General features: G+C 45.0%; 1 protein-coding gene across 1 annotated transcript; it reads left to right on the top strand.

The window, feature by feature from the left end:
• Positions 1 to 297: 297 nt before the first annotated feature.
• On the top strand, positions 298 to 21,594 carry emp2 (epithelial membrane protein 2). Its single transcript, XM_007904892.2, has 5 exons — positions 298 to 374; positions 17,215 to 17,327; positions 18,025 to 18,121; positions 19,507 to 19,647; positions 20,368 to 21,594. The coding sequence occupies exons 2-5, from the start codon at positions 17,250 to 17,252 to the stop codon at positions 20,532 to 20,534; spliced, it is 483 nt and encodes a 160-aa protein (XP_007903083.1). The 5' UTR covers positions 298 to 374; positions 17,215 to 17,249; the 3' UTR covers positions 20,535 to 21,594.
• The last annotated feature ends 5,896 nt before the right edge of the window (positions 21,595 to 27,490 follow it).

Here is a 27,490-nt window from a genome sequence, read left to right as displayed (position 1 = left end):
GAGTGCGTTGTCGCGGTCAGCGGTGGTGAGTGTGAGTAGGGAGTGAGCGCGAGCAAGGGGTTAGCACAGTGAGTGTGCAAGGAGTTAAGCGCACAGACACAGGGTGTAACCAGTGCAACAACAAAAAAAATAGCCTTGAAATTCACAAATGAATTGGACAGACCGCGCCCTGCTGTCTGGCTGACATCACATGCAGACTCACACACAAGCAGAGTTTTCAGCGAGAACTTCACCCACCCACACACCCAAACACACACACACACACACACCACCACCACCACCATCACCCCACAGCTGCACAGCACAGCACAGCTCTGCTCCCACTCACACACACTCACAGCCACAGCACTGACTCCCCATTTGTTCTGCAGCGCGTAAGTAACATTGTTATTTTGCTTCTCTGAAACTTTTGATTCCCATCCCATCCCTCTCTCTCTCTCTCTCTCTTTAACAAGGGTTGGACTGTGTAGTTAAGTGGTTTGTGTTTTTGCAAAGTATTCCCCCCCCACACCCCCCCACCCCTCCACCCCATCCCCATCCCCATCCCCATCCCCACCCCAGTTGTTTCCAGATGTGGCCAACGCAATGCAAACTGCGCGCAGACGATTTCACTGCGCGAATCGAAATGTTTGGAACTTGAGAAATAAGTTTATTAGAGGTGATAACAGTAAAACTAACGCGTAAAAAAAGGTGATGGACAGAGAGAGAGAGAGAGAGAGATGGCGAAAAAAAAATCTTGGGTTTTAACGTTTGCATTGCGATTTTATACACATATATATATATATGTGTGTATTTCTATATTTCTGTACAATATGTGGATTTGCTGCAGTTTAGTTTATTTAAAACTTTTTTGGGGGGAAGTTGTGTGTCTGTGCCTGTGGCTGCTGGGTTGGGGGGGGGGGGGGGGGAGATTTTAATGGAACTGTTTAACGGGACTGGAGATGCTTTGCTGGTCTTCAGTATTTCAGAGTTATCCATTAAATCTGCACCAGAGTTGTTCCTTTCTTGCAGTTACTAACCAGAGGGTAACTGTGGGGTTGGGGTGGGTGGGTGTCTGTCACCTTTGAGTCTCTGTTAATCTGAGCTCCATCGCTCTGAGGGTTCAGGCAGCTGATGTGTGGGTGATGTTTCAGGGTGTGTGAGGGTGTGTGTGAGGGTGTGTGTGTGTGTGGTGTTTTTATGTGTGAGGGTGTGTGTGTGTGTGTGTGGTGTTTTACTGTGTGAGGGTATGTGTGAGGGTGTGTGTGTGTGGTGTTTTACTGTGTGAGGGTATGTGTGAGGGTGTGTGTGTGTGGTGTTTTACTGTGTGAGGGTGTGTGTGAGGGTGTGTGTGTGATGTTTTACTGTGTGAGGGTGTGTGTGAGGGTGTGTGTGTGATGTTTTACTGTGAGGGTGTGTGTGAGGGTGTGTGTGTGATGTTTTACTGTGTGAGGGTGTGTGTGAGGGTGTGTGTGTGGTGTTTTACTGTGTGAGGGTGTGTGTGAAAGTGTGTGTGTGGTGTTTTACTGTGTGTGTAACTGAGTGAGGGGCTGTGTATGTATGTGTGAGAGTGTGTGTGTGTGTGGTGTTTTACTGTGTGAGGGTATGTGTGAGGGTGTGTGTGTGTGTGTGTGTGTGTGTGGTGTTTTACTGTGTGAGGGTATGTGTGAGGGTGTGTGTGTGTGTGGTGTTTTACTGTGTGAGGGTATGTGTGAGGGTGTGTGTGTGTGTGTGTGTGTGTGGTGTTTTACTGTGTGAGGTATGTGTGAGGGTGTGTGTGTGTGGTGTTTTACTGTGTGAGGGTGTGTGTGAGGGTGTGTGTGTGATGTTTTACTGTGTGAGGGTGTGTGTGAGGGTGTGTGTGTGATGTTTTACTGTGAGGGTGTGTGTGTGATGTTTTACTGTGTGAGGGTGTGTGTGAGGGTGTGTGTGTGGTGTTTTACTGTGTGAGGGTGTGTGTGAAAGTGTGTGTGGTGTTTTACTGTGTGTGTAACTGAGTGAGGGGCTGTGTATGTATGTGTGAGAGTGTGTGTGTGTGATGTTTTACTGTGTGAGTGTGTGTGACGGTGTATGTGAGAGTGTGTGTGAGGGTTTGAAGGTATATGAGGGAGTGTGTGTGTATGTGAGGGTGTGTGTGTGTGTGTAAGGGTATGTGTGTATATGTGTGCGAGGGTTGGTGTGTGACTGGAGTGAGTGTGTGTGTGTGATTGGGATTCTGGTGGCTCCAAGTGGCCAGAGGCAAAAAAAAATTGTGTTGCATCAGCAAGAACTCAAACTGCGAAGAAAACAGATAATTTGTGAGGGATCCCGATTGCCTTTTACTAGTAAAACAATCCCACAGATAACTTCGAAAGCAACCCCCAGGGCGAAGTTCTACACAGATCCCACAATCCCAAATAAACTATCACATTTCTAGTTTTGGGAGGGGACAAAATCTACCCAGAAACACCCGTTTTCTCCAGAGAGAAAAAAAAACTTCAGGAAAAACTTATTTGCGTGAATCTAGGGCATCAACTTGCGGCGTTTCTTCAGGCATTCCTTGTGCTAAATAGCTCAAGCAATGCCTGAAGGAATACCGCAAATGCTTCCCACTGTTTCTTGCTTCCTTTCTCTTCCTTTTCTTTTCCAGTTGACATTTGGCTAATAAGAGAGAGAGGGAGAATGTTTGTGTTAGTGTTAGAGGTGGTGGTGGGGGAAAATAGTTTGGCCAGACAGATATATTCCCCCTGTTTGTACCTAGGCTGTCTACTGGTTAGGTTAAAAGCATCGATCCAGGGCAAGGCAAAACTTTAGGCAACTTTCTGTCATTCAGCGCCTTGGGATATCCTCCCGACGTGAAAGGTGCTATACAAATGTAATTTGTTGTTGCTGTTGAATCTGCTGCAGTCTTCCTGTTGTTATACAAATGCAAGCTGTTGTTGCTTGTGGTTTTAAGAGATGAAGCCGGGAACAAAACGTGCTCTAAAGGTTTCCAATGCAGCTGCCAACACTATTTGATCTCCGTCCATTCCTATAACAGAGCCAAGCTCGCCTCTCAGCGAGATGCTTTGTCTGTGTTACAGGAATGGACCTGCTCAGCTCTCCTGACAGATAGTAACGCCCGCTCATTGCGTGGCAGAGAGGAGAGAGTGAGAGAATTAACACTTACGGCTGTTGACTCCCATACGTCCGTCTGTGGGAGGGAACTGGTTAGTTAGACTCCAGCAGTTACACCCAACGCACAATCTGGGATCCCCACCAGCCTCAGCTCCTGCCAACCTACGCCTAATATTTTCCGGAATTAGGCAAGACGGATGCGGCCCCCCGGGGAGAGAGTGCGCATTCCATTCCAGCAATCTATCTCTGGAATTTCCTTGTGCAGATGAGACGCATGGAATTCTTAACTTAGTTTGGATAGTCTTAAGCACGGTGATGGGTTTCTGCATGTGTCAGATGCCTTTGGATTTCAGGTTCACTTTTAGGTCCTCACCAGAAACAGACCGATGATTTATAATAATAATAATAGTCCTTGCCTTTGATATGGCAACTTATCATGTCATCGCGACGTCTCAAAGCGCTTCACAGAATATATTGTAAAGTGAATCGACTGTGTGTTTTGTGGGCGAAATACAGCAGCCAGTTGTGCACAGCAACGTCGCACAAACAGTCGGCGATTGAGTGACATGTGTTTTTGGGAGGGATAATCGACAAAGAGCCAGGTTCTTACTTACTGCTAGGTAAACAGAGGCGTATGGAGTAAGGAAACTTACTTAAGATTTCGCCCCACCCGGAAATTGAACCCGGCTCTTCGCGCTTGCGAGTCGAGCGCGCTAACCACCTCAACGCTACGTGGAGGACGCCACGTCATTAGATTTCCCTGTAATCTGCCTCCTTTCAAAACGATGAACATTGTGCGGACTCCTTCCTTCAACAGCTCGCTGCTTCGCTGACTTGTCCAGCTGGAATTCAGCCAGTTTGTGAATGACATCTGCTGATCTGTTCCTTTCTGTTTTTTTTTCTTTTAAAAAGTATATAAAAAAATGAACTTGCAGCCACTCGCCCATCAAAGAGATCAGGTGGTAATCTCTCTATTATTAATGAGGATTTACCTTGTTGTTGTATTTGATCCACCATCCAACGACTTTTCGTTCTGAACCTCCCTGGTCCAGTGTTTTACCATCTGTTAGACTGGGTGTGTGCATGGTAGGTACACAGGCATGTGATTCACTGCAGCTTAAACCGTTGTTGTTTGAGCAGAAAAACCTTCTGTTAAAGTGTGTCTTGTCTCGCCGTAGTTCAGGCACAAGGCCCCAATTCAGTTGCTGCAGGTCGTTAGGCTCTCCGAGACACCCCCCCCCCATCCCGCCCCACGCGTGAAGAGCATTATCTAAATACAATTTGATGTGGTTTGTCTTTAAACTTGTGTGTTTTGGTTTTTTAAAAAAAAGATACAGAAGCTCGGCTGCGTTATTTGCAGTGAAATATTTTCCAAAATGGAAGGGTTTGGGGAGTGCTGGGCCAAAACAGCTCCCAAAACAGCTTGGGATTTTCATGGAAAAAATGTGTGCGCGTGTCTCTCTCCTCTTCTCTTCATCTCCCCTCTCTCTTGATTTCCCCTCTCACGCTCTCTCTCTCTCTTCATCTCCTCTTTCTCTCTCTCTTCATCTCTCCTCTCTCTCTCTTACCAGAGTTAAGTTATTTGCCGTTGCAGTTGTTTTGAACATAACAATATTTCCCTTCGACCTTGGAATGGACTAACCAGAAATCAGGAGCTTCCCAGTGAAGAGGTTTCTATCAGGGGGAAGCTTTACCCTGAGAGCTCAGTCAGTCGGTGATCGTTAACTGAATGTAGCTCTGAGTGACGCACGAGGTGGGGGTTTGCGATCAAGGCTGATGTTGTTCATCCTCCTGGTTATCCCAGCCCTCAATTGTGCTGTTCCTGGGTGGTAGAGTCTGTCAATGAACTGATCTGTGGCACTTTCCCCTCACGTAGTTATCTTATCATCCCTCAAGAGCATGTTTTAGGTTGGGAATCACAAGCCTCAGCCATGACCCGGTGACTCTGAAGCCCTTGTGGAGTCCTGTGGCGTATTGGTTAGAGCGCACGCCTCGCAAGCGAGAGGACCCGGTTCAAATCCTGGGGGGGGTGAAATCTTAAGCAAGTTTCTTTACTCCACAGGTCTCTGTATACCCAGCAGTAAGTAGGAACCCAGTTGTTAGTCAATTGATGTATCGCTTTCTGGGGGTAATAATCCCTCCTTGTGGGACACTGCTGTGCGCAATTAAATACTGTGTTTTGCCCAAAAATGAAGTGAAAGGTGCCCTTCAACCACAAAATACACAGTGCCATGTTTCACCACTCTGCAGTAAATCCTTCAAAGCACTATAAGGGATGACAAGATAAAATGCTGTATCGGATAAAAGGACTATTGTAAACTGAACGGGATTGTAGAGTTAGCCCCTGCTCTGCTGTGCCCTTTGCACAGGGGAGATTGGCTATTGTTCACTGTTACGCGATTTTAAGACCACATTTATACTGTGGAGGATGCAGGGAGAGAGACAATACTGGTGAGGAAGGCTCTTCCCTCCAGCTCTCTGGCCCTGCTCCGTGCAGGTTGACGGGGAAGTGATATTAACAGCATCCAAAAAGCTGACAGTAACCCATAGGGAGCGAGAAATAGGTGCGACTCTTGTGGAAAGTTGTAAGGAAACGTTTCACAGGTTTTTTTTTAGGGGCCATAATGTCTAGACCTTCCAGACCGCCATTAATTCTATATTTTATTAGTATTTCCATATCTTTGAATGTGTGGAGCCCCGTAGCGTACTGGTTAGAGCCCTCGCTTTGCAAGCGAGAGGACCCGGGTTTGATTCCCGGGGTAAGGGCGAAATCTTAGACAAATTTCATTGCTTCTCACGCCTCTGTTTAACCAGTAGTAAGCAGGAACCAGGTTCTTAGTCGATTCGCTGATTGCTTTCCAGAGGTAATTATCCCTCCAAATTTTTTTTATTATAGTTATTAATACCATGGCTGTTTTGGGGAGATTGCTGTGTGCAATTGGCACAATTGGGAGGGAGAGGGGGATGTCTCTCCCACAGAAAGAAAGCCTGTCATTTGATATAGGGCCATCCCTGGGTGAATGAATGATTCTAAGCACAGTATTGATTGATTTACAGACAGATATATGCTCGGAGCCAGAGTATTATCTCCAGCACTGTTCAGGATGTGACTTAGCTGTAATACAAGTGTTCAGAGTGTTGCAAACCGCATGCTCAGAACCCCAGGATTGTTTTATGTATTTAAATTGATTATTCTGCCCAGTACACACCTCGGAGTAAGACCTTTGGTTTAAAATGATAACTGGGTAGAACGTGTCCAGGCAAAAAACAGGAACGTCAGGAGAGGATCAGAGAGAGAGAAAAAAGAGGCCTCATTTGCAATGTAATCCCAGAAACACATTCACCAATTAATATAATGTCTACAGTGCTCAAGTGTCTCAAAGCGCTTTACAGGAAATTGCTGTCAATTCTAGTGACTGTATTGGTAGCAGTTTGCACACAGTAAGGTCCCACAAACATCCATGGGGTAAATGACTTTTAGGTCCTCACCAGAAACAGACCGATGATTTATAATAATAATAATCCTTGCATTTGATATAGGGCTTTATCACATACGTCTCAAAGGGCTTGGCAGGTTGTACTGTAAAGTGGAGTGACTGTATTTTGTGGGCGAAACTTGGCAGCCAATTGCATTCGGCAATGTCCCACAAACAGCCATGGAGTTATTTGGTGGATTGTGGCACAGGCTCTAACAACAACACTAACAGGGAACACCAGCTGTCAAACCTGAACTCACTGCAGTCATTTCGCCCTGTGGACTGTGAGCCAACTCTGTAACCAGTCGCTTTACTCTCCTAACCAGATCATGACGAAAGTGGGAACTTCCTCATTCTTCGAAGGGCAGCACAGACTCACTCTGACTCACAGAAGCTGAGTTAGCAACAGAGAATAACCAGCGGTTTCATACAATAAATTTTGTAGTGCATTTCAAGTCAGGAGGATGTCTCAAAGTGCTTTGCAGTAACAAGGACTTGCATTTATACAGTGCCCTTCACACAGGGCAGTAACTGGGAGAGTTTCCACAGTTTTGAGACATCTCGAGGACGTGATAAGACCCAATATCAAATGCAATGCGAACACAGCAGCCAATCTGCGCATAGCATTGTCGCACAAACAGTTTGAAGTGAGTGACCAATTTTATCTGCGGAGATTGTCGGCCGGGACACCTGGAGAGAGAAACTGCCTTTTCTGCAGTTGACGTTTTTCACTATAATCCACCTTCTTTGTACGAGAGACACATTGTAAGCGTTAGTACTAATATCATTGCACGTCTTTCAGCTGTGTTCAAGAATGTCACTGTAACGCTGTGAATGAAACATTACTGTACAACAACAACAACTCCTCTGCCTCTATACAGGACTCTTTACATAAGATACCATCTCAACATTTCAGGGTGGTGGGGTTGGACAAGGAGCAAGGGGGTGGTGGGGATATACCTCACAGATATCGCCACTATTCTATGTCATAGCGAGATCCCGAGAGGCAACAGCAGGTTTGCCCTTGACCTGACATAGTGCCTGTGTGTATGTGTATGACACGTGTCCATGTGCTGGTGGAGCATTGTCGAGTGGGAATTTTGATGGTAAAGGGAGTGGGTGGGGAGGAGAGGGAACACGTGAGAGCGAGATTAATTCTTCATCATAATCATAATAATAATCTTGCATTTGATACTGCGCCCCTTCAAGCTGTTGAGACATTGCAAAATGCTTTGCAGGATTTTACTGTGAAGTGTAATGACATAGATGAACAGGGCAACCAGCTTGTGCTTAGCCACGTCCTACAAACAACAGCTTGTACTGACCTTTGAAGATGTGATAAGACCGAATATCAAACACAATATGCACACAGCAGCCAATCTGCGCACAGCATCATCGCACAAACAGTTCTAAGTTGTTCTTGCCTTTCACCCTGGACAGCGTCCCAAAACAGCTTTACGCAGACAGACAGGAAATGAGAGAGAGAGAGAGAGAGAGAGAGAGAGGTGTGGACGAAGGAGTGGGGTGGGATGGCAGAGAACAGTAAGAGAGAGATGTTCGACAGTGCAGTCAGAGACGTCTGTTTTCAGATGGGGTTAAAAAGCAGAGAGGGAGGCTGGGGGGTGGTGGGGTGTCCTGGCTGAAAGCCCAGGCATTGATAGTGACCCAGAAGCTGGTTTGACCACTCAGGGTGTGTGTTGCCCCAGTGCTATCTGAGGTTTACAGTCACAGCGGTTACAATCTGTGCGGGAACAATCTGCTGTTTCCTTTGGACTTTCTCAGACAACAGTAATAGATGGCGAGTGGAAAATAACATCACGTGGTATTTGATTAGAACCTTCTGCTCGCTCAGAACTTGCTGGCTGAGGACACGAGTGCTGCAGTTTCACATGGATGGAATAGGCTGTATAGTAATGCTCTGTAGTGTATTGTATAGTAATGTAGTGGTTAGAGCACTCACATTACAAGCGAGAGGACCCGGGTTTGATTCCCGGGAGGCCCGTAACCTTAGGCAAGTTTCCTTACTCCACACACCTGTGTGTATTGTAATGTCTTGTATTGGAGTGTATTTGTCACACGTCCAGCAAAGAGCTGGGTTGAGCTTGTATTCATTTGACTGCAAATGGGATGTTTAGGAGAGGTCTCGGTTTGGTGGTATCTCTGTACGTCTCCGGCAGCAAAAAATGAACACCAAGTAATGACTTTCCTGGGCAGGTTGTGGTGGAGGCTGTGGTCACGGTTACCCCAATAGCCACTCTCACTGCTCAGAGCGTTTGCTGCCCGAAGGAGCAGAGGGAATCCCTGCTGACAGCTCTGCTCACACGCCTGCCTAGAAATTGTATCGGAGAGTCCCGGCAGCCAGCCCCGTGCCCAGCGATGTCTGAGCCGAGGGAGTGGGGCTGGGGGGGGGGGGGGGGGCGGGGCGGGGCGGGTAGGGGCGTGGGGTTAAGCAACGTTTCAGCCTTGAGGCTAAATGGAGTGAAATCCTGTAGTGCGGTGGTTAGAGCACTCGCCTCGCAAGCAAGAGGACCCGGGTTCGATTACCGCGGAGGGCGAAACCATAGGCAAGTTTCCTTACTCCACACACACACACCTCTGTTTACCTAGAAGTAAGTCAGAACCCGCTTGAGAGTTGATTGGGGCTTTGCTTTCCAGGGGAAATAATCCCTCAATAAAATGGAGTCACTCAAATCCACGACTGTTTGTGGGACACTGCTGTGCGCAATTGGCTGCCGCGTTTCGCCCACAAAATACAGTCATTCACTTTACAGTATGCACTGTGAAGCGCTTTGAGATGTCTGAACGATGTGATGAGGCGCTGTATCAAATGCAAGGATGATTATTATTATTATTAAATGGTGAGTGGAGTCACAAGGGTTTGCTCCCACCAGCGACATGATATCATGAATCTGAAATGTTGGGAGATGGTTGATGGGCTGGAGGCTACCAGGGCAAGTGTCTATTTAGCTCCGTCACCATCAAGCTCTCTGGGACGCTGCCCTTTGTGAAGGACACTATTTAAATGCAAGTTATTGTTTCAGAGGGTGCCAGGGCGTTTCTGGGTGAATATTGATAGTTTCTCGCTCAGACTTTCCTGTGTCCCACAGTCAGTGGAAGCGAATGAGAAATTAGTGTTATTAATCCTTCCATTTGATTTGTTTTTATCACCTCAAAATATCTCAAAACAACACCTCAAAATTTCCTTCATGACTGTATTTTGTAGAAGAATGTAGCGCTCAATTTGTGTCCAGCAAAGTCCCACAAACAGCCACGAATAACAAATTTTATTTGAGGGATTGTTGGCCAGGACACCGGGAGAAAGAAACTCTTCTCCTTTCGAACAGGAGGATCTTTAACATCCACCTGAACAGGCAGGTGGGACCTCAGTTTACCGTCTCATTACGCACCTCTGACAATACAGCTAACAGTATGTGAGAGAATCTATACTGTAATGTGTGTGTGTGTGTGTGAGAAAGTGAGTGAGTCCAGTCTCTCTGATCTGTGATATGCATGTGTGTGAGAGAGAGAGAGAGAGCTCAGTGATACAGTTTTCCAGATGTGTGAGTGGGAGGTGCTCTTCGACAACCACACAAAGAGCCAAACTCTTCAGTATTGTTGAAGTCAAACTATTGCTTAATTTGTGTAACAAAAACAGATAGAATTAACCTTGTGGTGATAACACAGACGAACATTGTGTCCTGCTTTACTGCAGTCAGAGTAGGGCTGAGGCACTGGGCTCTGGCCTGATCCCAGATACACTTTCCCATCATGTTACTTTAGCGGAGAGAAGACTGGAAATAAATCGTAGTAAATGGAAAATTTGTAAACGCCAGGAATTGTACGTGCCCAGCTGCAGTGCTCTCTGAATCTCCACCCCCATCTTTATATTCTAACGATGTTCCCAGCTGTACTGACTGATCACATCACCTCCACAAGGCACTGACAGCAAGTACACTGGGCTGCGGGTGTGCTCTGTGTGGTCTGTACGCTGCTGGAAACAGTAAGCTCGGCCTCAGTCAGGTTGGGTTATAAATTGAGCAGGTCTGATGGGGTGGCTCCAATGTGCCAGTGTGTGTGTGTGTGTGTTTTTTTTGGTCAGCCGGGTGTCTAACACATGCTGAAACCCATCACCGTGCTTCAGAGTATCAAACCAAAATGAGAATTCCATATACAGGAACATTAGGAGGCCATTCAGCCCCTCGAGCCTGTTCCGCCATTCTATTACATCATAGCTGATCTATACCCCAACTCCAATTACCCACCTTTGCCCGATATACCTCGATAGCCTTACCTAACAAAAATTCCACTTATACATGGAAATTCCAGAGATACATTGTTGGAATAGAATGCCCAATCCCTCCTTGGAGGGACGCTTCCTGCTTACCTAATTCTGGAGAGTATTAGACGCACGTTCACAGGAGCCAGAACCCCAGAATGTTTGTTGGGGGGGTGGTAACTGCTGGAGTCTAGCCAGTGAAGACGCTGATACAATGAGCTGAACCACACAGGAGGAAAAACCTGTCCAGACAATTTTGAGGCAGAGGTATGGGGAAAGGGAATGAGCAGCGTTAAACAGTGAGTGAAAAATGACTGGTCTGGGAGTATACGTCTCAGTCCTTCACCACCTCCTCACTTTGGCTGTACAATTGATACCGCCACTCTCCACCTCTCGTCGTCACTCTCTTAGTTATTGTTAACGCATGCAATAGATGTCTGGAATACATTTCTTCTGACAGCCACAGGAAGTAACTTTGAACACTAGAAACCTTACTGTGGCAGCGAATGACTTGAAAGAAAAAAAAAATTCCCACTTTATGTTGAGAATTCTAGCACAGAGTGAGTGAGCAAATGTGTGGGTGAACGTTTGAGGGAGCGTGTCAGTGTACAAGTGAGCGTGACAGTGCTTGCATGCACATTGTACTCCCTCCCTCACACACTCTCCCGCACTCTGTAATGAAGGGTCCAGAGGCGATAGTCAATGTGGGGGACACTGAAAGACGGTTCCGTTTGTAAGGAGGTGATCACGGTTCCAGACAACACACAACACTCCCATCCGTCCCACTCTTTAGCAGAAGCTTCTCCTCCAGCCACACAATGGAGACTGAGCCAGGTTGAGGGGGGTCAGGCTGACCTGCTTTGGGTGATGGCTCTCAGTTTGGTGCAAACACTGTGAAATCGTGGTTAAATAGTTGCAGGATGGAAACGTTCAAAATCTGCTGCTCCCTGTTGATCTCAACTGGCGTTAGTGAGAATCAACAAACAAGGAGAGAAGTCAATTCATTAAAGCCGGTTATCTACGCTACAACTATTTAACCACAGTTTCACAATGTTTACACCAAACTGAGAATCGCAGCACCATCGCCCAAAGCTGACATCTGCAGGCAGGTTAACATTACTGTTTAGTCTGTCAGATGAGACATTTTGCCCACAAAATATACAGTCACTCCACTTTACAGTATATCCTGTGAAGTCCTTTGAGATGTTTCGAAGGCGTGATAAGGCACTATATCAAATACAAGGATTATTATTGTTTAGACCATCCATGTGACGGCTTGGCTTGGGATTCCCTCTCATGGTCACTCGTAGTCACAGACCCTCCATGTGACACGTCTGGAACTCAGCCCCAGTCTCCCACAATGGCCAGTGTTTCTGTTTGAGAGATAATTCCTTTCTGTTTCTGCATCCATTCTTGTTGCACAGTCTAGGCTGAAGCTCCAGTGCAGCGCTGGGTCAGAGGTGCCGTCCTTTGAATTGGACGATCCAGCACCCTGGGACATCTTTCAGACGTGAAGGGCGTTATACAAGCGTAATTTGTTGCTGTTGTTGAGACATTAAACTAAGCTGCCGTCTGTGCCTATTCAGGTGAATGTTAAAGATCCCATGGCATTATTGGAAAAAGAGATGAGCATTTCTGTTGGCATCCTGGCCAACAATCCCCCAAATAGAATTGGTCACTCACTCCATGGCTGTTTGCGGGACCTTCTACGCACAAACTGGCTGCCGTGTTCGCCTACAAAATACACAGTCACTGCACTTTATAGGCATTGCTATAAGGAGCATTTTTATTATATTTGCGGTCAGAAATTGATGGAGGTGGTCCCTAAACAGTAGACTTGTTATGAGTGGGATTGGCAGTCAGTGTATCATAGTTAACTCCTGATAACTCAACCCTTGTCACGACCACTTAACTCATCATGTTGTCAATAACCCAGTCACATTTATTTGTGTATTTATACACATGCGTTACTCGCCACTCTGGATAACTAGTCATTGAGCCCTTTTCCCTTGGAGCAATGAGTTATCAGTAGTTTACTGTAATCACCAAGGGGGTGTCGGTGGTGGGGGAGACGGCAGTGAAGTGGGGTGGGTGGGTAGGCAGGCTCTTTTTTTTGGTCAGCCGGGTGTTAACACACGTGGAAACCCATCACGATACTTTAGAGTATCCAAACCAAACTGAGAATTCCATGCATCCCATCTACACATGGAAATTCCAGAGATAGATTGTTGGAATGGATGAACGCTCTCTCTCCTGGAGGGACGCTTCCTGCTTACCGAATTCTGGAGAGTATTAGGCACAGGTTGACTTATCGGATGTCAAACAACCAACTGAACTCAAAGGTCTGTGAGTCGTGCCAACAGATGAGCAGAGCTGTGTGTAAGCTGTCTTGATGCCTGGCTGGGTGGCATTCTTCCAAGAGTCTTATTGCAGAACTTAACCTAAACTGGCTCAATGAAAATATCTTGATGAGTTAGAAGCTTTCTGCTTTTTCTTAACCACTTGGACCCTCGTTCCAGTTGCTTTCTTTTCAAGTTTTTTTCTTTAATGGCGGATCCCAGTAAAAACACCCACTTTCACGTACAACTACATATGATAATAATAATAATCCTTACACTTGATATAGCGCCTGATCACGTCTTCGAGACGTCTCAAACCGCTTCATAGAATATACTGTAAAGTGAATTGACTGTATATTTTGTGGATGAAACGCAGCAGCCAATTATGCTTAGCAGTGTCCCACAAACAGTCGTGGTTGAGTGACCAATTTATTATTATTATCTTTGGAAGCAATTATTACCCCCGGAAAAGCAATCCGTCAATCGACTAACAACCGGCTCCTAATTACTGCTAGGTAAACAGGTGTGTGGAGTAAGGAAACTTGCCCAATGTTTTGTCCTGCCGGGAATCAAACCCAGGTCTCTCACTTGCGAGGCGAGTGCTCTAACTGTCCTGTACTGTAATTTTCATTTCTCCTTAACGTGGGTGTCAGCCTGGCTCAGTTGGTAGGACTTTTGCCTCAGAATTAGAAGGTTGTCACTCCCCATATTGGGAATTTGAACTCACATACTCCAGGTTGATGCTCCGATGTGGCATTGGGGGGAGCACTGCATTGTCGGAGGTGCCGTCTTTTGGATGAGACGTAAACCCAGATCCCGTCTGCCTGTTCAGGTGGATGTTAAAGATTCCATGGCACTGTTGGAAAAGAGAAGGGAGTTTCTCTCTCCCGATGTCCTGGCTGACAATTCCCCAAATATAATTGGTCGCTCACTGCATGGCTGTTTGTGGGACATTGCTGTGTGCAATTTGGCTGTCGCCTTTGTCTACAAAACGTGCAGTTTACAATTAATCCTGCAAAGTGATTTGAGCAGTCCTCCCGAGGTGAAAGGTGCTGTATCAAATGCACATATTATTTGATGTGTTCCTTGTGCTAAATAATGCCAGGAACGTGTTAAGGAAAACAGCAGATTTTCTCCTGAGATTCCCACACTTATCTGATGGAAAACCTAGTATTATGTACCTCACAGGGTGTCAGTCGCCCTGCATCACCGTCAGTCCCAGATCCCTGGGACCATCCTCACTGCATACCTGCGAAACAGGCAGGAAATATCCAGCCATGACTTGAAATCAGGACATCCCATAGCCCTGCTGCCACCCAACAAACTGTTTGTGCTTTAATAACGTTTCTGTGGATGTGCGGGTTTCGTTTCTTATCTCTCATTTCTTATCCAAGAGGGAGGAAGGCAGCAGATGATTTTTATTTTAATTTTGTATTTAAATGAGGCCCATGTCAAGCACTTCTCTTTGACTGTCCTGCCTTGCCCATCCCACTTGCCCTCCACCAAATTTGTTGATTCCAACCCTCAGCTTCACTGCCCAGCGCCTATGTGAAAGGTGCTGTATAAATGGGATTTGTTGTTAGACATGAAGGCTCAACAAGTGTGTGTGTGTGTGTGTGTGAGAGGGGCGGAGAGATGCAAAAGCCAAAGTATTTTTATTAGATGGAGTTCGATGCAAACCCTTGTGAGCCCCCAGGGCAATAACTAACATTTTACACATTGCCCGCCTGGTCTCCCTTACGATGTGATTCCGAGGCAGAAAAAGCAACAGCTTAAAAGTTCCTCAACATTGATTTGGTTTCTGTTTAAAAAGGGATGTTGGAACATAATGGAAAATTCACACTCACATACCTATTCACACACAGACTCACACATAAACTTGCACACAATCACTCACATAACTCACTCTCTCGCTCACACACAGTCACACGCACACTCACACACTCATTCTCACACTCACAAATACACGCACTCACACACACACACAGAAACTCACTCACAGATACACTTACACACACACACACACACACACATTGGAACGCTGCTGTCTGACTCATTTCTGCCGAGGGCCACACCCAATGAGAGAAAGGAATCCATTTCGCAGCAAAGAATTTTAGAAAAGTTAAATTCTCATTTGCTTTGAGCTTATTACTCAAAAGGGGCTTTTATTTGAGTGTATGTTTGTGCGCGCGCGTGTGTGTAGATTATATAATGTGTGTGTGTTGTGGGGGGGTGGAGGCAGGAGAGGGAGGTTTGAAGCTGTTTGAATAGTTAGAAATGGCCATGCATTCTTTGTCTGCGCCTCACTAAGAAAGGCTCGCATTGTTCCGTGAGCAGGGAGGAGACACTATCTGGTGACTGGGTTCACTTAGACTGCGTGGTCTGTTTTGAATCCAGTCCAGCAATTAGACATCAGAGAGCAGATGAAGGTGTGGCAAGCCTCAGCATTTGGTTAGCTTAGCTCTGGTGTCCGCAGGAAGACCGCAGAGCAAATTTTATATTAACCCTTCAGCTCTACAGCCTCTACAATATCTGATTGATCTCTTTCCTGCTGTGGTTGCACGAGAGGGATTATTTAAGGTTCAAGCCCCATGTGGGGACTTTGAGCTCGCAGTCTGGATTGATGCTCCAGTGCACTGCTGGGGACCCATTACGCTGTCAGAGGCACCGTCCTTCAGATGAGACGTTAAACCAAGTTTCCGGTGGATGTTAAATATCCCATGGCACAATTTGATCAGAGAAGGGAGTTTCTCCGGGTTTCCCGGCCGACAATCCCCCAAATAAGATTGGGTAAAATTGGATATTTTGCTGGTGAGCACGGCGGCCAATTTGCACACAGCAGTGTCCCACAAACAAAACAGTCATGAAGTGAGTGACCGGTTTTATTTGGACGATTGTTGGTCAGGACACGGGGAGAGAGAAACTCCTTTCTCTTTTCAAACAGTGCTATGGGATCTTTAACGTCCACCTAAAAAGGCAGACGGGACCCAGGTTGATGTCTCATCTGAACAGTAGCTGTGTAAGAGGAATGAATGGAAAGCCGGTCGGCGAACTAGAGTTGAAATCGTCCCTTTTCCCTAATGTTGCCTTATACTTTAATGGCACAAAATAACCTGGCAAACTAGAATCCATTATATTTGATGTCCATTAACCATGCACTGATATCCCATGAATTTCAACATTCATATAAATGGGAAATCAAACCTTTGTTTTATGACTCAAACCTTTAGCTGATTTAAAGAGGAAAAAAATCTTATTCATGAATCCAGATTAAAACAGGATTTGATTTTGATCCCTCCAAATGTTTTCCTACAAAGGTGGGACGTATTTTTAAATAGTTTTCTGGCATTTTAACAATAATAAGTTACATTGATGTAGCGCTTTCATGAGGGCTAGTGTCTCGGAATGTATTTTAAGAGGTACTTGAGGAGTTACGGTGCGTGTGTGTGTGTGAATTATTATGCCTGAGATACAATATTGGGTGTGGTGGTCCCATATCTTCTGAAAGTAACAATAATAATCCTTCATTTGATATAGCGCCTTAACTGCTCATAGAATATACTTTAAAGTGAATTGACTGTGTATTTTGTGGGAGAAAAATTGCACACAGCAGTGTCTCACAAACAGTCGTAGCTTGAATGAACAATGAATTATTACCCTCGGAAAGCAATCTGACAGTTGACTAACAACCGGTTTCCTACTTACTGGTAGGTAAACAGAGGCAAACTTACCAAATGCTTCACCCCGCCCGGGATCGAACCTGGGTCCATTCGCTTGCAAGGCGAGCATACTAATCACTATGCTATGGGATTGTTGGCCAGGACACTGGGAAAAGCTCTCTTCTCTTTTCCAATAGTGCCATTGGATCTTTAACGTGGCCCTGAATGGGGCCTCGGTTTAACATTTCATCTGCAGGGTGGCACCGCCAACAATGCAGTGCTCCCCCAGCACTACACTGGAGAGTCACCCCATCCTGACGCGGAACTTGAACTTGTGAATTGTGCATTTAAAATACATTTCATTTTCTTTTTTTGTTGTGTTTTCACAGCGAACTCTGTCGTGGTTTGAAGGAAGACCGTTAAGATGCTTGTTCTTCTGGGGCTCATCATTGTGTTTCATATAATAACAGCTGCTCTGCTGTTCATCGCCACAATAGACAATGTGAGTAGATATGGGAGTTCCTCACTGCATACGCCTTGTAGTCCACATAGACAATTAATAATAATTCACCTGTGTCCAGACGTAGACGAATGCTAACATTAATAATATTCAAGCTAACATTTTCAGACCATTAAAACTTTGAATGTAATCTTGATTTTGAAGCCTATATTTTATTCTCCTTCGGGGGCAGGGGGTGAGGGTAAACGGGATCATCTCAGGGCCGAGCTGGCTTCTAGTTAATGGAATTTTGTAATTGAGTCCACCCTCTGTGACGGTCTCTAGTCCGATTCCTGAGCCAGGCGGGTCCACAGTATTCCAGGGCACTGCCGATGACAGCGCAGCCCAGTCTGGCTCATCGGCAGGTCTTGGAAGGGCAGACTACTCACTTGGGGCAGGGACTCTTCTTACTCAGCTCCTGTCAACCCTGCAAGCCAAAGCCCTAACGGGTAGGGTGGTTCATGTGAAGTGTAGCCACTGTTGCCATGTGGGCGTAAGTGTAGACTGCCGAGTTCTGCCTTTTTGATGATGAACCGGGTTGGTTAGGTTTAGCCATTAATGATTACCTTTGCGTTGTGTGAGCCAGTATGTCCCCAATTGTCCAGCTGATAGCCTTTGTTTGATCTCGTCACTTCAGGTGAGCTGGTTTCACACTTTTGCTCCGCATTGAACCTGATCTTGTTTCTCAATGTTATTTCAGGCGTGGTGGAGAAGTGACATGTACAGCACTGATATATGGCAGACCTGCTTTATCAACAACAGCTCCTGCAGTCCGGTCAAGGTCTTGGCTGACAGTAGTGAGTATTTCTAAACGGAGACGCTCTTCAAATAAACTTTAGGGATTTTCTGGGCTCTGAGATGAGGAGGTAGGAAGTGGCTGGGGTTGTGATGGGGGGAGTAAGGAAGTAATGCGGGTGGGCGGGACAAGGTAATCAGAAGTGTGGTCAAAAAGAAAGTTTGTATCACGGGCTGTAATGGAGGGTGTGCGGTGGGAAAGCAGAGGGACTCTGGGTTATAGTTCCAGAGAGCGAGGCCAGTCACAGAGAACAGGCAGGGCCAAGGTGTAGCGGGAGTAGACAACAACAACTTGCACTTATACAGAGCTATTCACCCTGGATAGCATCTCGGAGCGCCTCACGGTGGTGGGGTTGGACCCTGGGCAAGGGAGAAGGGGAATGGAGATGTGACAATAGGCACAGTTGAAGAGGTAGGTCTTCAGGCGGGATTTCAAGATCGATAAAGAGGGGGTGAGCAAGCGGAGGAGTTAAGGCATTTAAACTTGAGGAAATGAGACACGTGCAGACCAAATGGAGACACAGAGATGAAAATCAGGGAAACATAAGCGAGATGACGAGACTTGCATAGGGGTCTCTGGAGAATCAGAGGATAGTGTCGTATTTTTTTCAAAAAAAGTAGAATTTCATTCTAATAATAATTAATAATAATCTTTGCCTTATCACGTCGTTGGGACGTCTCAAAGTGCTTCACAGTACTGTAAAGAGGATTGACCGTGTATTTTGTGGGTGAAATGCAGCAGTCAGTTGCGCACAGAAGTGTCCCATAAACAGTCGTAGATTCTTTGTTCCATTCTATAGCTCTATAGCTTCAAACGTCGGAGTCTAATTGTTGTTTGGTGACACTGGCATTGAACCAAGCACCCTGCCCTGGGGCGTCCCAGATCAACTCTTTCATCTCACGGGCACTGCCAGGAGAGATGCTGAGCAAAGACCAAGAGCTCCCCAAATAATAGGCAGATGTTCAGAGCCACACTGATTTCCAGGACCACCTAATTAGTGTCTGTTGTAAACTATTGTAAACTACGGCTGAGGGTTATCAATAATAATAATCCTAACGTTTGATACAGCGTCTGTCACATCGTCAGGACGTCTTAAGGCACATCACAAGATTTTCTGTAAAGTGTAGTTAGTGACTTTTGTCTGCGAACACAGCAGCCAATTTGCGCACAGTGATGTCCCACAAACAGCCGTTTCAAGGTATTAAGGGATATGGAGTGAGGGCGTGTAATTGGAGTTGAGATACAGATCAACCATGATCTTATACAATAGTGGAACAGGCTCGAGGGCTGAATGGCCTACTCCTGTTCCTATGTTTCTATGTGATCGGCTGGTCCAGGCCTCGGTGAAACCAGTCCAGGTCTAACTGTGTTTGTTGCTCCTGACAGGCTACCTTGAGGCGGTTCAGGCGACCATGATCCTCTCTGTCATCCTCTGCTGTATCTCGTTCTTCATTTTCCTCATCCAACTCTTCCGGCTGCCCAAAGGAGAGCGGTTCCTTGTCGCTGGCAGCTTTCAGCTGCTTTCCAGTAAGTACAATCACACAACCATAAAAATTTACAGCACAGAAAAGGAGGCCATTTGGTCCATCGAGTCCGCACCGGCTCTTGGAGCAACCTGTCCCTTCAATCCCCCTCCTCCCGCTTCTTGTAACCCACAATGCACTGTACCTCTAAAGCTGTCTCCCAGTTAGACAGAGCAAAGTCCAATTTTCTGGGAGCCAATTGTTAATGAGTCCCCTGTATGGCCAGAGTAGCACGAGTGTTGGCCAGTATTGCTGAGGTGAAACCAATCTAGATTTGGTGATACATGACGTGTTACAGTGGAGATAAGGCTGGGATTTGGGGAGTAAAAGGAACATCAACAACAACAACTCACACTTATATTGCCTTTACGTGAGGTAGAATCTTGGGGCACTAAAGGTAGAGGTATGTCAAGGTGTCGAGTGATTTGCCGGTGGGGGTGGGGGGTGTGGATAGGGGGTAGAGTAGAGCCAATTGGAGACATTCAGGTCGGGTAATGCCTTTACAGGGATAGAGTTGGACACCGAGCAAGGGAGAGCGGGATGTGTGAAGATATCTGGAGGAATTTATATTTACCATTTGACATTAACCCAATCCCCCTTCTCTGGGGTGTTCTGCTTACCTCCCCCAACCACCCGCCTGCCACCTCCCCACCCCCCACACACATACACACACTCCCGTGTGGGTGGACAATATTAAAGACTTGGATGTTCTGTTTTCTCGTAGGTCTCTGTGTGATGATTGCAGCTTCGATTTACACAAACCGGAGGGAAAACTTCCATGACTTTGATACCGATAGCAATTACGGCTACTCATACATCCTAGCCTGGATCGGTTTTGCTTTCACACTGTTGGGTGGTGTCATGTACATGGTTTTACGGAAACGCAAATAGAAACCCTTTTTAAAGCATTTGCTACAGGTTCGACTTGTAAGAGGCTCGAAATGACACGCCCTTAGTGTGTCTGTCACCGCAGAGCAATGTAGGCAGATGGCAACAGAGAGTTTCCCTTCCAAACAAATTACATTTGTTATACAAAGACAGTCAACATTAAGCAACAGACAAATCATGTGTACTTGCCAATTTTATAGTCGTCCTTTTAAAAAAAAACTTTTATTGTAAATTCTTTTGAAACCAGTTTGGAAGATTTTTTTTATATAATGAAATAACTCCTCGCCTTGTACGTTAAGCTATTTCAAACCTTTTGTTCTTTTTAACCCAGAACGAGCTAACCTGTGCGTGCGTTTCAGTGTTGGTGAGAGCGTCTCCCTTGTCTTGGCATCTCATCGCTTCAAACCAAACTGTTCTGCTCCAACTCAAACATCGCAAACTGTAAAGCCGTGTCTTGCCAGCCTAGTTTATCTGCTCCTAGATTCCTCTAACATACGATTATTTTACAAAAAGTCCTACTTTTGTTACGGATATAAATTCTCATAATTATATCAGATGTAATCTGGGGGGGAGATGACAGGTTAACAATCACAGAGCAAGATGCGCTTTGTGACGCGTTTGGCTGCAGCTGTGCCCATGTGACCCAGTAATGCATGTCAAACACACTACGTTCTGTGGTTAAGTTGTGGCTATCTTTACTAAACAATGTGTGGAGACTCTTGTATTTCCCCATGGAGGCCCAGAGCGAATCCCTGCTCGGTTTGCAGTAAAATCCCAATAACTGTATAAACACATAACTTTTCAGTTCAACCCAAAATAATTACAAACGTAACTTTTATTTTTTTTAATTTGATTATTTTCAATTTGATTGTTTTATTTACTTCCGAGGAGAGCTAGAGCTAGAGCAAGGCAGCCCGGGGTGTAGATACATGTGGAATCTCTTCGCCGCTTCACACCGCTGGCAATGTAGACTGAGGTCAAAAGAGGCCCAGGCCAGGTGATGGGATTGGATCAACCCACTTTACAATATATTCTGTGAAGCGCTTTGAGGTGTCCCGAAGACTTGATAAGGCACACGATATAGATCACGGCAGGCTGTTTCAACTTGTCCAGAATAGTAAAACCAGAGGACACGGCCTGCGATTGAAGTGGGGGAAATTCAGAACAAATCTACGCAAACACTGCTTCAGTGTGCGAATAGTGAACCTGTGGAACAGGCTCCCTGGGTTGATGGTTGAAGCAGGAAGTGTTGATTCTTTCAAACAGATTAGATAGTTTTAGGAAATAACGTTGTGGGATATAGTACATAGGAAGTTTGGGATATATGTGCAAGCGACCAACAGGAAGGTGAAAGGCGAACTAGGTGGACCTTGGTCTTTTTTCTAGTATCTCTTATGTTCTTATCAATGTAAGGATTATTATTATTATGGGATTGGGCGATAGGTGCAGTAGCTCGTGATGATGGTTTGGAAAAAACTATTCTACGATTATTAGATGTTGGGTAGAAAGAGAACGCAATCACTGACATAGAAATTAATACCAATCCTTGCGTTTGATACAATGCCTTATGTCACTGAAACGTCTCAAAGCGCTTCATAGAATATACTGTAACGTGTAGTGGCTTGCATTTGTGGGTGAACACAGAAGCTAATTTGCACACAGCAATGTCCCACATTCAGCTGTGAGGTAGATGTTGATCATAATAACAATAATAATAGTAATCCTTGCATTTGATATAGCGTCTTATCACGTCTTCAAGACGTCTCAAAGCACTTCATATAGACCTCCGGTGCCTTATCACATTATTGAGACGTATCAAAACGCTTCACAGGATATATTGTAAAGTGTAGTGACTGTATTTTGTGGGCGAAAGCAGCAGCCAGTTTGCATAAAGCAACGTCCCACTATCATCCATGAAGCGAGCAGATTTAGCATTTTTTGTGGTCTGAGTTTTTTTGGTCCTGGAACTTTTAAATTGATTTAATTTTAGATTCCCTGAGGGGGAAAAAACGAGAAACAGCAAAACAATCATTGGTAAAGAGAAACTGCTTCAAACTATAGCCTCACTTCATTCAAAGCCAGTGATATCCTGCTCACAGCAACTTGCTTCCCTCCACCCACATTCTTAAATCAGTTACTTTTTTTCATGAAGACTAAATGGAAAGAGTTTTGACACGAGATTTAGTGAGAAGCAGAGAGCAAGCACACGGTGTTATAAGATTACTTGAAGCCTATCTTTGTGTGAGTTACTGTTGTTCATTCCTGCCCATCCTAACCACGGTTTTAAAAGGCTTTTAAATGCAAGCGACATCGGAGAGATTTCGTGTTGCTGTCAGTGTTGATTTTCTCTGGTAGTGAGTGAGTGAGCGACAGGCTAACGGCACTGCACTGAAACCTACCGCTTGACCTCTTCCGCCCTCAAGTGAAGTTTAAATGCTTTGTGAGCCCAGAGAAGCGATTCGTGATTTTCAAATGAAAGGTTTTATTTCCCATTCTAACTGCCCTTCCAATCAATCCATCTGGGAAACAGCCCCTCCAAGCTGTGAGCAATACTATAGAGTAGTTTCCAACACTTTGCTGCTGGTATATCATGTGGCAGTGTAGAGGCACTGAACGTTTTCCCAGTGAGCAGGCAGCTAGCTGTGCCCTTCCACTCCCTCAAATGCTAGCGGGGAGCATGCCGACTGGTTGGTGTGCAGCCCGCAAAGTTATTCACATGGGAAAAACAAATGGGAACAATTATTTTTCAATACCTGCACCTTTTTTGTAGCTGCAACGAGGCAAACTATACCCCCCCCCCACCAGCCCGTAGCTCTGTGAGGAATTGGAGGAAGCTGGGGGCTTCCTTGCTTTGTAATCTAAGGAAGTAAACAAGTGCCAGTCTTACATCAGGGAGATGAGAACCACTCAGACACAATGTTAGCAACCTGTAAATCAAGGCATGTTAATAGTCCCATCTGAGAGACAATCTCATTACCCCGCTGGTATAACTTTGACTAACTAACCAAAGAATTATACTGTACAATAACACGGCTGCACTAGTTGTGAGGTACGATATTTTTGTCCACTGTATACTCTCTAAGGCCTGATTCTATAGGTAACTGGTATGATGTATTTATTGCATGCCAATTTGTTTGCTTTTTACTAATTCATGCTTTTTATTTTGCTAGTATTGGACAGTTAAATAATATGCATTTAAAAGTATCTCAGAAAGGTATCCATATGTCTCCAAACCTGGTTATATAACGAAAGTGCTTATCTAATGTAACGGCATTGATAAGGATAAAACGGTACATTTTCCTACCCAGTAGATCAGCCACAGACAGGGGTCGGAGAGAGCGGGAGAGGATGGGACACCTGAGCTGAGTTTACTGAGTGTGTAAAAGTTCACTTCAGCCCCCGAACTATGAAACTTTTAAATCACGTGACCAAAAGTGGTCAATAATAATAATCCTTGCATTTGATACAGCATCTTATATGTCCTTGAGACATCTCGAAGTGCTTCACGAGATCTTTACTGTGAAGTTGAATGACTTGTGTATTTGTAGGTGAGTGTGTTGATTTGGGGCCGTTACCACTCCCAACATCCACTGGGACCGAGCTGAGAGTAAAGACATGCCACTAAGTTCATCTCTCAGCTTTGATTGACGACAATCATTAGTGGATAAATTGGATTTGATCAGTGAGGTTTTGAGCCTGTCGTGTTGCCCTGCAGCAGGACCTCAGCTGATCAGAAACTGTAACTGAGTGACTTCTGTTTGGCTCACGTTTCATTTGGGGTTACCTTAAAGCCGGCAAAAGGTGTAAATCTGCAGGGATTTAATACTCGGGAGTCACATTTGGGCCATGAAAGAAAGCCAGCAATCTGATTAAAAAGCATGACGATTTGACACCTCAATAGACCCTTCACCCAACGGACCCTTTGCCCAACACTCCACACAACTCCTGGCAGCAAGTGGGGGTGTTTCTTGTAGACAGCTCTTCCCTTTGCGGATCTAATGTGCATCTTTTTCCATCTGGAATAATGCTTCCAACTGTTTTTACTTGTCAGATTGCTAGATTTCTAAATGAAGTATAAAACTGGCCAATATGTATCTTTGAGGATGAAATCCCTGCAGATTTATACTTTTTTTTTAATTGAGAGCACTCAGATAAGCCCTAACTCAAGTGCCTTTGTCTGCTCTATGTACAGAATACACAGTCAATTCACTTTACTGAAGTATATATATTCTGTGAAGCGCTTTGAGATGACTCAACGATGTGATAAGGCACTTATATCAAATGCAAAGATTATTATTATTCTCCCCACACTTTAGTTTTGAACTCCTGATCCCACATATGTAACAAACATTGTATTTGCTTGTAAGGAAATTTGCAATGTAAAAAAAATTCATAACTTGCTGTATGTTGTCGATGTAATAAAGTTTGTGTTGAGCAAATGTCTGTGTTATACAATGGGGGCTTGGGACACATTGATATGAAAGAGAACAGCGATGGAAGTTGAGATTCACCAAATGTTGGCTGACATTTAATGTGACAGCAGAGGATGTGCTTATTTACTGTCTGCTCAGCAGTCTCTCACAGTATTACAGTACGCCTCAATTAACCCCCCTTTACTTACAGCCAGCTGTTCCAAGTCTAGACAGAGGCTTCCAGTGCTGCATTGTAACATCAACTGTGAAGAGTTTACAAGCTCTCAGCTGTGTTGCTGTACAGTATCATTGCTGCTGGGAATATACTGATTGGACGCTCAAATAGTGATTAGACTAAGACTTTGTTAGACTTTTCTGGCCCTTTACGCAACATCATCTGGGGAGCAAGGAGGGGCCCGGGATCAGTTGAATACACTGGTTCGATGTCTGTAATGCATTACAGGTCAAGAGAGAAAAGTGTAGATCACAAGTGGTTTGGATGAAAAAGGTTTTTTGGCCCATCTGATTTCATCCCTCCAGCACACCCATTTCTTTTTGATTAGTGCCAAGGAATCTTTAATGTCCACCAGTTAAATACCTCATCCAAAGGATGGCACCTTCAACAATACAGTGGCCCCCCAGACTCCACTGGAGTGTGAGTTCCAAGTCTCAACGTGGCAAGAATGCTCCCAACTGAGCCAGGCTGACAACCCATCCACATAGCTCTTGTTATTGTCTCAGCAGATGTGGGACAAAGCAAGAAGGAAATACAAGTTGAATACAGAAATGAAAGACAATGGACAATGTTTCCTTTATTATTTCGCTGGGTGAGAACAGAGCAGAGACTCTCAGCTGGTATCTAGGAGCTTGTTCTTTAATACCCACTTTTTTTTTTGCTGAGTCGGGTGTCTGGTACCTATGGAAACCCATCACCGTACTTAAAAATATCCAAACCAAACTGAGAATTCTATGCATCCCAGAGATAGGATGGAAATCCCAGAGTTAGATTGTCAGAATGGAATGCGCTCTCTCCCTGGAGAGATGCTTCCTGCTTACCTAATTCCGGAAAGTATTAAACGTAGGTTGGAAAAAGCCAAGGCTTGGGGACCCCAGAGTATGCTTTGGAGTACTGCTGGAGTCTAACCAGCTAAAACTATATAGCTTGCATAATATTGTTGTCTGCCAAGCTTTCCTGTTGCTTGTCCAGGTAGGACCACCCTATCCATTAGGGCTTTGGCTTGCAGGGTTAACAGGAGCTGAGTGGGAGGATTCCCTGACCCAGGTAACTGGTCTGCCCTTCCAGGTCCTGCCGATGAGCCAGGATGGCTGTGCTGTCGTCATCAGTGACCTGGAGTACTGTGGATCTGGCTGGTTCAGGAACCGGTCTACTGAGACTGCCACAGAGGGCTGATTCCACCATCCTATTTCCAAACATGTCACCTTGGAGCCACTTCAACTCCAAAGAGACCCTGCTTACCTCCCCCTGAGGAGGATGCCCACATTTCATGGTGAATTTCACACATTTCTTTTCATTCAGTCAAGGAAAGAGCAATCTTGGTTTAAATTTTTAATAAGGGCAGAATAAACAAAATGATTAGCCCAATGTTCTTCCACCTTTGGGATCAAAAGGAGTGTTTCAGTATGCCCCTAGTTATAATCAGATCTACAAAACAACATTGACTGGAAAGCTTATTGACATTGTAATGTAAAGAGGTCTAATTAACGCAGTAGATGGAGGGTTTTAGCCTGGATAAACAAGCAAAAATTGTATTTTGGAAAAAGCAACAAGAAAGTTAGAAATAAATTTATAGTAAATATTTTCTATTCAAAACAAATATTGTTTTAACAGGATAAAGGAAATCCTTAAATGAACATTATGTGCTGAGAAAAGGTGTGAAGTTGGTTAACTAATTACAGGAAATAATCTTAAGAGTTTCCTGGATCCCCAGTTGCCTGGTGCCTTAGGTACCAAATCCTGCGAGTTATATATATATACACTGGATATATGGAATACTTTAAAGTCTTTCATCTTCGGCTGCTATAAGAGTCGTTCTTTGCCAAGGGTCCTTCAGATGAGACGTTAAACCGAGGTTCCCTCTGCCTGTTCAGGTGGAAATTAAATAAACATGGTACTATTCGAAAAGAGAAAGAATTCTCTCCCGGTGTCCTGGCCAACAGTCCCCCAAATAAAACTGGTCACTCACTCCATGGCTGTTTGTGGGACATTGCTGTGCGCAAACTGACTCCCACATTTTGCCCACAAAATACACAAGTCAATCCACTTTACAGTATATCCTGTGAAGCACTTTTGAGACGTCTTGATGACATAATAAGGCGCTACATCAAAAGGATTATTATTATTATTAAGTGTGTTGATATACGTATTTGGTAGTAATATCAATCCTTGAAGGTTAAAGAAATACCGTACTTGTCATGATGTAAATGCTATAGAATGCAGAGCAGGCTGCCAGGCATTGCTCTCAATGGCAAGTTATGCGGGTTTAGCTGATTAGACTCAGTTACCCCAAAGAGTGCCCAAGCCTTGGC

Source organism: Callorhinchus milii, unplaced genomic scaffold, assembly GCF_018977255.1.
Source record: "Callorhinchus milii isolate IMCB2004 unplaced genomic scaffold, IMCB_Cmil_1.0 Scaffold16, whole genome shotgun sequence".
Taxonomy (NCBI): Eukaryota; Metazoa; Chordata; class Chondrichthyes; order Chimaeriformes; family Callorhinchidae; genus Callorhinchus; species Callorhinchus milii.
The sequence above is the reverse complement of the archived record's forward strand: the minus strand, read 5'-3'. Positions and strand labels throughout refer to the sequence as shown.

What these genes read in the sequence shown, in the direction of transcription:
- emp2 (XM_007904892.2), top strand. Translation starts at nt 17,250, where the DNA reads ATGCTTGTTCTTCTGGGGCTCATCATTGTGTTTCATATAATAACAGCT. An exon ending in TCATCGCCACAATAGACAAT is followed by an intron (nt 17,328 to 18,024) that starts GTGAGTAGATAT and finishes ATGTTATTTCAG; the next exon opens with GCGTGGTGGAGAAGTGACAT. An exon ending in CAGCTTTCAGCTGCTTTCCA is followed by an intron (nt 19,648 to 20,367) that starts GTAAGTACAATC and finishes GTTTTCTCGTAG; the next exon opens with GTCTCTGTGTGATGATTGCA.